The sequence below is a fragment of the Staurois parvus genome, unplaced genomic scaffold (genome assembly GCF_062004578.1).
Source record: "Staurois parvus isolate SC_StPar_1 unplaced genomic scaffold, SC_StPar_1.0 ptg001334l, whole genome shotgun sequence".
Taxonomy (NCBI): domain Eukaryota; kingdom Metazoa; phylum Chordata; class Amphibia; order Anura; family Ranidae; genus Staurois; species Staurois parvus.
Window position 1 is genome coordinate 52,235 of NW_028319130.1, and position 10,584 is coordinate 62,818.

The 10,584-nt window shown below is 44.3% G+C and overlaps 1 protein-coding gene across 1 annotated transcript in view; it reads left to right on the forward strand.

Annotated features, from left to right (window-relative positions):
- CMTM4 (CKLF like MARVEL transmembrane domain containing 4) overlaps positions 1-9,462 on the forward strand; it is a 45,786-nt gene extending 36,324 nt beyond the window's left edge. Inside the window, exons 3-4 of the mRNA XM_089661411.1 lie at positions 3,222-3,320; positions 8,640-9,462. Coding sequence (XP_089517537.1) covers positions 3,222-3,320; positions 8,640-8,813 — 273 coding nt within the window. The 3' untranslated portion in view covers positions 8,814-9,462. The remainder of the gene's footprint in view (positions 1-3,221; positions 3,321-8,639) is intronic.
- Positions 9,463-10,584: the final 1,122 nt, after the last annotated feature.

Genomic DNA, 10,584 nt, shown 5'->3' on the forward strand with positions numbered 1-10,584 from the left:
GCCTGATAAACTGCTGTGCACTTAGACTGCAGCGTTGCTTCTCTCTGCTCTCACACTGAGAGCAGAGAGAAGCTATCTTTAGTTTCACTTTCTAGAGTTTACTATGTGATTACTGTGATTGGACACAGCAATCACATGGTAAAACACCATGTGATTGCCTGGACACAGAGGTAATGTGATCCACTGTGTCCGGGGGGCATGCCATTCGCCAGGCTTCCAGTTACGCCCTCTGTGAGCTGCGCAGGAGCTGCCAATGCAGGCAGGCCTTACAGGTACGTTAGTGCACATCGGCAAAGCCTCCTGTCTGCAGACTACGGGCGGATGGGAAGAGGTTAAACAACTAGAGCCGTGAGTTGGGTTAATGCAAGGATATTCAGTATTATATTGTGTGTTGAGGCTGAACTCCAGGCAAACCGTAAAATAACCAACATAGGAGCTGTCTTACCTGTTGAAAAATTTGTATCTCTGTGCATCCAGACCTGAAACTTGCACAGCCCTGCCAAGCAGCACATTCAGGTTGGTGATCTCACTATTCTGTTGTGTAAAATATACCATTCTACTTGGTCACCCACAGCCTGCCATTTGAAAATGAAGGAGCAGTAGCACACTGATGAAGTAACCTCTCTGCTCTCTCCTCCTCCTCCTTTTTTTTTTTGCTTTCAAAGCGTAAAGTGGTATTAAACCCAAAAGCAAACCTTTTATTATATTGCAGCTTACCACTTCTTAGATGTAATGGCTGCATTAGTTTTATTTTTTGCCTTTTATTTCTTCTATCTGGTGATCTGGCCAGTAAAGCTGTTTTTCAAAAGTAAAGCTCTCCAGCAGATTGTATCCGTTACAAAGATCAGACAAACCATTTATTACTGACAGTTGTGCTTACAATGATCAGCTTTTATTTATGTAAAACCTTTATCTCAAAAGGAAAAAAAAACTGTTTGCTATAACTGCTTATTATTATTAGCTGGGGTTTGGTTTCCATTTATTAGTGTATCTAAATCTGCTAGTACATTAAACACTTCCCTCCCCCTGACAATGCTGGTGTCCAAAGATGCCCCCTCTGCTCCTTCATCCAGTGTGGGGGCGCTCTAATACAGGAAGTGGTATTGGCCAGGTCACCAGGTGAAAACCGAGGGGAGAAAAGCCTAAAAGAAAACAAATGCAGCCATCACATCTAATGATTGGTAAGCTGCAATATACTCTGCTCAAAAAAATGAAAGGAACACTTTGAAAACCTATCAGATCTCAATGGGGAAGAATCTCCTGCTGGATCTCTATACTGATATGGACGGGGTAATGTGTTAGGAACATAAGGATGCCCCATTGTTTGATGGAAATGAAAATGATCGACCTACAGAGGACTGAATTCAAAGACACCCCGAAAATCAAAGTGAAAAAATGATGCAGCAGGCGAGTCCATTTTGCAGAAATTTCATTGCAGCAACTCAGAATGGTCCTCAGTAGTTTGTATGGCCCCCATGTGCTTGTATGTATGCCTGACAACGTCGGGGGAGGCTCCTAATGAGACGACGGATGGTGTCCTGGGGGATTTCCTCCCAGATCTGGACCAGGGCATCACTGAGCTCCTGGACAGTCTGAGGTGCAACCTGGCGGAGTTGGATGGACCGAAACATGATATCCCAGAAGTGTTCTATTGGATTTAGGTCAGGCGAGTGTGGGGGCCATTCAGTGTTATCAATTCCTTCATCCTCCAGGAACTGCCTGCATACTCTCACCACATGAGGCCAGGCATTGTCCTGCACCAGGAGGAACCCAGGATGCACTGCACCAGTGAAGGGTCTGAGAATGGGTCCAAGGATTTCATCCCGATACCTAATGGCAGTCAGGGTGCCATTGTCTAGCCTGTAGAGGTCTGTGCGTCCCTCCATGGATATGCTTCCCCAGACCATCACTGACCCACCACCAAAACGGTCATGCTGAACGATGTTACAGGCAGCAGAATGTTCTCCATGGCTTCTCCAGACCCTTTCACATCTGTCACATGTGCTCAGGGTGACCCTGCTCTCATCTGTGAAAAGCACAGGGTGCCAGTGGTGGACCTGCCAATTCTGGTGTTCAATGGCAAATGCCAATCCAGCTCTATGGTGCCAGGCAGTGAGCACAGGGCCCAGTAGAGGACACGGGCCCTCAGGCCATCCTCATGATGTCTGTTTCTGATTGTTTGGCCAGAGACATTCACACCAGTGGCCTGCTGGAGGTCATTTTGTAGGGCTCTGGCAGTGCTCATCCTTTTCCTCCTTACACAAAGGAGCAGATACCGATCCTGCTGATGGGTTAAGGACCTTCTACAGCCCCGTCCAGCTCTCCTAGAGTAACTGCCTGTCTCCTGGAATCTCCTCCATGCTCTTGAGACTGTGCTGGGAGACACAGCAAACCTTCTGGCAATGGTACGTATTGATGTGCCATCCTGGAGGAGTTAGACTGCCTGTGCAACCTCTGTAGGGTTCAGGTATCGCCTCATGCTACTGACCCTAGCCAAATGAAAAATAGTGAAAAACAGTCAGAAAAGATGAGTAGGGAAAAAAAATGTCAGTGGCCTCCACCTGTAAAACCATTCCTGTTTTGGGGGTCGTCTCATTGTTGCCTACCTAGTGCACCTGTTCATTTCATTAACACAAAGCAGCTGAACCTGATTATCAACCCCCTCTGCTCCTTCACCGACCAGATCAATATCCCAGGAGTTTCATTAACTTGGTGCTAGACTCAGATTAAAAAGTGTTCCTTTAAGTTTTTTGATTCACATTTTTTCTGTTCGTTCTGTTGGCTATTTCTGCAAAAACAAAGAATGTTGTGAAATCCAATTGTTGGTGAAGAAGACTTGCTTTGGGTGTGGGCAACTTTTTAGAGAGGAATTCCTGACGTTGTAAAGATTTAGTTTTGCAATTCAATGTGCTTGACACAACAGGAAGCTCATAAGTTGACATCTGTTTGAGTCACTGACCCTGATTAAGCATGCAGCAAGTGAAGTCAAAACCTCTTATCTACGTATTTGTTCCAGGTCAGTGACTTATAAAGCCAGAGAGGTTAACAGCCAAGGAAATATACGGTAATTTTGAAAAGAAAAGGCCAGCGATGGCGGTGTGTTTTCAGAGTCCTTCTGAGCTGCCACGTGAGCCCACAGCCTGGCTGCAGAGGGCTTGAATTGTAGGGCAGAAGAATGTGCCGTCCTGTCATTTTCATTGTTGTGTGTTTATGTCTTTCAGGATCTGGTAAACACCGGACTCAGCGCTCTTTTTTTCTTCATTGCCTCTGTAATTTTGGCCTCGCTGAACCACAAGTCTGGGGCGGAAATTTCTGCAGCGGTAAGAACGCGGCTTTCTGAAGTCTTTCCAGTAAATGTGGGCTTTAACCCAGATTCTGCTGCCTGGTCTCCCGCTCCAAAAAACTTTTTTTTTTTTTTTCCCTGTTTTGTCTTCTTGTGTGGTATTAATAGCTATATTCAAATATTATTATACATATCACCCAAAAACAAGATTTCATTTTTGGGTAGACCTGAATGAGTTGCATTGCCCAGTTAAGGTCCCACTGACCTCCAGTGTAAGGGACATTCTTCCCATTGACCTTCAGTGTAAGGGACATTCTTCCTTTTGACCTCCAGTGTAAGGGACATTCTTCCCATTGACCTCCAGTGTAAGGGACATTCTTCCCATTGACCTCCAGTGTAAGGGACATTCTTCCCATTGACCTCCAGTGTAAGGGACATTCTTCCCATTGACCTCCAGTGTAAGGGACATTCTTCCCATTGACCTCCAGTGTAATGGACATTTTTCCCATTGACCTCCAGTGTAATGGACATTTTTCCCATTGACCTCCAGTGTAATGGACATTCTTCCCATTGACCTCCAGTGTAAGGGACATTCTTCCCATTGACCTCCAGTGTAAGGGACATTCTTCCCATTGACCTCCAGTGTAAGGGACATTCTTCCCTTTGACCTCCAGTGTAAGGGACATTCTTCCCATTGACCTCCAGTGTAAGGGACATTCTTCCCATTGACCTCCAGTGTAAGGGACATTCTTTCCATTGACCTCCAGTGTAAGGGACATTCTTCCCATTGACCTCCAGTGTAAGGGACATTCTACCCATTGACCTCCAGTGTAAGGGACATTCTACCCATTGACCTCCAGTGTAAGGGACATTCTTCCCATTGACCTTCAGTGTAATGGACATTCTTCCCATTGACCTCCAGTGTAAGGGACATTCTTCCCATTGACCTCCAGTGTAAGGGACATTCTTCCCATTGACCTCCAGTGTAAGGGACATTCTTCCCATTGACCTCCAGTGTAAGGGACATTCTTCCCATTGACCTCCAGTGTAAGGGACATTCTTCCCATTGACCTCCAGTGTAAGGGACATTCTGTCCCAATGACCTCCAGTGTAAGGGACATTCTTCCCATTGACCTCCAGTGTAAGGGACATTCTTCCCATTGACCTCCAGTGTAAGGGACATTCTTCCCTTTGACCTCCAATGTAAGGGACATTCTTCCCATTGACCTCCAGTGTAAGGGACATTCTTCCCATTGACCTCCAGTGTAAGGGACATTCTTCCCATTGACCTCCAGTGTAAGGGACATTCTGTCCCAATGACCTCCAGTGTAAGGGACATTCTTCCCATTGACCTCCAGTGTAAGGGACATTCTTCCCATTGACCTCCAGTGTAAGGGACATTCTTCCCTTTGACCTCCAATGTAAGGGACATTCTTCCCATTGACCTCCAGTGTAAGGGACATTCTACCCATTGACCTCCAGTGTAAGGGACATTCTTCCCATTGACCTTCAGTGTAATGGACATTCTTCCCATTGACCTCCAGTGTAAGGGACATTCTTCCCATTGACCTCCAGTGTAAGGGACATTCTTCCCATTGACCTCCAGTGTAAGGGACATTCTTCCCATTGACCTCCAGTGTAAGGGACATTCTTCCCATTGTTTTCCAGTGTAAGGGACATTCTTCCCATTGTCCTCCAGTGTAAGGGACATTCTTCCCATTGACCTCCAGTGTAAGGGACATTCTGTCCCAATGACCTCCAGTGTAAGGGACATTCTTCCCATTGACCTCCAGTGTAAGGGACATTCTTCCCATTGACCTCCAGTGTAATGGACATTCTTCCCATTGACCTCCAGTGTACGGGATATTCTTCCCATTGACCGCCAAGTTAAAGAGACCCTGTCACCTCCAAAAGTGTTACTAAATCCACAACAGTAAAATCAGTCTGTATGTGCAGTAAGGCGTGGTTCACATCTATGCGGGTGGTGCCGCACAAATGCCAGCATCCAGAATTTTGTATGTATGCAGAATGTTGTAAATGGCACAACTGGAGCATCTTAAAAAAAAAAAAAAAAAAATATGCTGAAAAATATGAAGGCTGACATTGCTGACCTTTTCTTCTGAAAATGCTGGTTGCCTGGCTCTTGTGCTGACCCAGTGGCTTTGATCGTTTTTGTGTTGCTGAACCTGAACAATTCTGCAGCTTCTACTGATTATTCTGCTTGTTTTTGCAGGTTAGAGAGCCATAACATATGAAAGCCGTTGCAACAGCACAATAGTCTATTAGCATTTTAAGAAGTAGGTCACCAGTAGCAACCCCCCCTATTTCTATTCATAGACCTTGCCTCTAACCAGTTAAGTGGACTCTAGAAGTATGAAATTACTTGAAACATCCGCTCCCCTCTGGATTTATCCGTACACAGCTCCATTGTAATACGCCAGATACAAGGGTCTCTGCTGCCCCCTAATGGTTTATTTTGTTTTTTTTCTTAGACCAATGCTACCCAAGGCTGTTAAAGTGGCATTTTACCCATAGCAACGTGCTAAAAATAATTCTGCTACCAAAATTAGTGTGTGCTGTAAATTGCCTCCAGCATTGTTCCTGTTACTTCTTGCTAGCGACTGCCATTTTGCTGAAGCCCAGAGCCCTCGAGCAGCAGTAAATTTTTAGGCTGTCTCAGATTGGCCTCTAGGTTTTCGGCACAGTGCCAAAAATAGAGCGCAACTGAGCATGTGCAGAGCAGGGTGAGACAGTGTATTATTGGATTTTAAACTGCATAGACACTTATTTGTAATATTTTACATAACTAGACCTGCAAAATGGGCGGGCCTGAAGGGATCTAGCAGAACTTGACTGCTTGGCGCCAACAGTACGCAAGTATGCGGCCTCTCAGCGGCTGGGTCTTGACACCAAGAGGCTGCATATTTGGTACCCAATGTAAAGAAACGTGCCAAGAGTGCACACCCTGCGTACTCACGGCACATTTACCGGCGCCTCACGGAAAGGTCCCAATCACTACTTGCGATTGGGAGCTTTCCAATCATGTGACCGCTGTGACAGCCAATCACAGCGGTCACATGACCCTAAACCCTTCCCCACTTTCAGTGTCACAAACCCCTTAGAGGGCTAAAGGCGCCAACGCCAAGGGGTTAATTTTCTGACAAAAGTTCCACTTACTAACACAGTTTTAGCTCACCTGCAGTAGAAGTTCAAGTATGGGAATTGGGAAACCATTGGATTAAACTTTGAGCACTTTTTGTTGTGAAACGTGTTGGAGGCCTCTTTTTTGTTTTTACCTGGATTTGTATGAATAAAGGAGTCATTTTTGAGTTTACTGGAAGTGCAGTCATCCGCTAACTCAGTGCTTCTCAATTATTTTCTGTCATGCCCCCCCTAGGAAGAAGAAAACATTTTGCGCCCCCCACGCGACTGTAAATAGTATCATTTGTCTATAAAATTGTTATAAGTACACCTCTGCATAACACTGTATCCTTATTAACGTATAAGAGAATAAAAAAAGAAAGAAATGTGGATCAATTTACAACAAAGAATAGCTTTATTAACTGTAGCAGAAAAGATTTAAAGTGCATTAGAAATTCAAAAAAAATTAAATCCTTAATTAAACTATAAACATTTTTTGATTGGACATGTCAAACCATATGATACTGAAAAAATCCATAAAATCAATAAATAATAATGAATTCAAACCGATCACCAACATTTACTTAGGAATAGTGCCCCATCGTTGGTGTCAGTGGGAGGAATAATACCCCATCATTAGTATCAGTGACACCAATGATGCGGCACTATTCCTCCCACTGACACCAATGACACTTGCTGACCCCTGTTGCAGTATGGTGCTGCTGCAGCCAGCATATGTGGTTGCAGCAGCACCTCTGCACTGCACACTTACTGGCTTTTCCCTCACTCAATTTTCGCGGGTCCGCTCGGCTCCGCCTCCTCGCCCGTGATTGGCCGCCTGTGTACCTTTCCTGAGCTACAGTTCTGGCGGCCAATCACCGGTGGGGAGGCGGAGCCGAGCGGCAGGAGTGAGGGAGTGGCCGGAGTGACGGAAGGAGCAGCGCTTCCTGGATGGATCATCGTGGGAGCCAGGTAAGAGACAGCAGCCCTCTGCCCACCCCTGTACTTAGTGTCCCTTCTGTCGGAAGGGGGGGGGGCGGCGGCGGCACCGCGCCGCCTAAAAAGTTCCACCCTAACGTATACCAGCGTATAAGACGACCCCCGACTTTTGAGAAGATTTTCAAGGGTCAAAAAGTCGTCTTATACGCCGGAAAATACGGTTTGTTCCCCGAGGTCAAACGCGCCCCCCTTGACGGAGCCTCGCGCCCCCCCTGGGGGGCGCGCCCCACTATTTGAGAAGCACTGCGCTAACTTAACCATTTTTTACCTGGGCAATCTTTAATTTTTAATTATTTTAACTCCTCCAAAAGTAATATATTTACTAACTGCAAAAGCCCTGATGAAGTCCATGGTTGTAGTTTTTTTTTCTTTACATTGCGTGAAAATTGTGTATCAAATGCATATTTTCAGGCAAAAACTCAATAAAATGGGTTTTAGTGCACACGAACACAATATAATATATATATTTTTTTTAGTAAAATTTAAAAGTTGGGGCTGTATCGAGTAAATGGATACCCAACATGTTAAGCCTCAAGATTTGTATAGCTCCCATTCCAGTGTTCATGGCAAATACCGCACATGTGGCGCAATCGCTGTTTGCATACATGAACAAAACCCTATGTGTGCATTTGCATTCAGGTGTGTGTGGATGACAACAGGGGTGCTTTTTATTTTCTTTTACACAGCGCCATGGTTGTTCATTGAGCCTTCCTGTCAGTATATCTGCTTTCTTGCACATCCCATACAAGCAAGCAGATACTACTAACAGGTCAGGGGGATACCTGCTTGGCACCGGCTATCTGCTGATCGCTGGTTCAATACTTTAGAGGCTCCAAAAACAAAAAAATAATAAATGCACATTTTTTTACCTGCAAAAAAAGTGTATTTATTATTTTTTGTTAAAAGGTGAATTTATCCTTTAAGGGACACAGCTTGATGATATATAATCTAGGGTTATACTGCCACCTACAGGAGAAATGGGTTGCTAAATTATTATTACAACTGTGTTCCTCAGTGGACTGGATTTTTTCTGATGGATTGCACATGCTGCCATTTTTCACTTTGCCCATCGTGAAAAGTCTCTTCTATTGTTAATGGAAACACATCTTTTCTAAGACAAACATCTGTACTTTGCTTTTTTTCTTTCAAATAAAATGATATATCTTATATTGTGTTATCTAAATCGGTAATTTTAGGATTATCTGTCTATTTATAGGTTTTTGGCTTTTTAGCCACCCTCTCTTACTCTGTCAACACCTACCTGGCACTGCGAAAATGGAGATTCGGCAGCCGGTCCCAAAATATGCGCCAGTCCAGCGACTACATGAGGGCACGCAGCGAGTCCCGTGACGTAGACTGCCGCCCTGAGATTCAACGTCTGGATGCTTGAGCGGGCAAGGCCAGTGGGAATTTTAACGATGAATACCAAGTAACTTCTCACCAAAGGCCTGGGATTGGCCCAGTTTTGTAAGAAGGCAGCAGGCATGGGAAAAGTTTCCCAACTTTGACATCTGTTCATATTCCTGGACTAGGTCTTGCATTCCTGATATTGTAAGGGAAGGTAGGTGACAAACCTTTTGTGGCACAGCCGCGGAGTTCCTCGGTATGTCGTCGATATACCTTGCTTCAGAAGGTCTGCTAAACAGGATTCATGAAGGGACAGTCGTCTTGGTTTATAAAGGGCTGCACAGCACGTTCATTAAACCAGAGAAGGAGGAAAATGAAGTTATTTTTATTGTCTATAAAATTAATCAACAATTTTTTTTTTTAAATCCTCGCCTAGGACGTTTTAATCATGCATTATTTAATGATGACATTTTACTGATTTTCATGTAAACATTTTTAATTTAACATTGGTTAGTTTTTAAAGATCAGTTTTCGTACTATTCGGATAATAGTTCTGCTGCAATGAAGGCTCATAAGTCTAAATTGACTAATCGTGATTGGAACACTTTGGAACGGTTCAAGATGTATTCCAGGCAGATGTAAAAAGTTCCATTTATTCTATATAAATATTTTGCTGAAAATTGCTAAAGATATTTTAAACTGCTACATGTAATTATTTGTATTCCTACTTTTATGTTCAACTGCCTTCATCCTCTGCACACCAGCTGAGTTTTCCAACCCAGCTGACAGCTTGGTTTTTCTGCTCTGTCTGCATAAATGAAAGCGAGATCGAGTGACGCACAATCTTATCCGCCGCTCTAAAGCCCAACTGTACTTTAATTCCACTAAATACATTCCTTACGCATCAAAAGAAATTCATTTTTTTAGGCAGTGTCCAAAGTGGTTAGAGAAAGATAAGAAAGGGGGCGCCAGCTAAGTGTAGTGGTTAGTAGCAAATTTATTTAAAAAAAAAAAAAAAAAAAGGCAATTGGAAGTAAAACAAATCACTCATCCACTGTAACTATTCGCCATGTTCCCACTGTAGCCTGCGGTGAGAGATCCCTGGGCTGGAGGCGCTTCTACAGCTGCCAGCTGGTTGAGGAACGCTAAGGACCAGAACTGGATGCGCAGGAGCCATCTTGGAATGCACACGGCCAAGGATGACGTCACAGCAAGGCAGATCTACAGCGAGGGTGTGGCTACGCGTTTCGGAGCATCAAGCTCCCATCTCAAGCCATCCACAAAGCTTACATAGATAAAAAGTGCGGCGCTAATACATGAACACATATATATCTCAGATGATCTGAAAAACACTGTGGTATATAGCACTAGACAGAGGAAATAACTAATAGGTGAGCACAGAGAAACACACATGTGAAGGAAACAAGAACAGCAAGGAGCTAATAAATTCTAGGACATCCTATTACTCATCTTCACCACCGGAGGGAGTTCCTTACCTATTCAGCCTTAAGGGGATTCCTGGATCTGGAAGCTGCCTATTACATCAGGATTATCTGCTCCCGGATGGTTATCCATCTTCCCCACTAGATGAGGGATTTCCAGGGGTCATACAACATATGCGCTTATCCATAGCGCGTCCGGTGAGTGCGCAATTTTACTATCTGATCCTGGCAGATTAAGCTTTTATGTAGGATCCTGCGACAACTTGTCTGGACATTTTACCTGATTTACCAGCGATTTTACCTGATGCATTAGTTATTAGTTATTTCCTCTGTCTAGTGCTATATACCACAGTGTTTTTCAGATCATCTGAG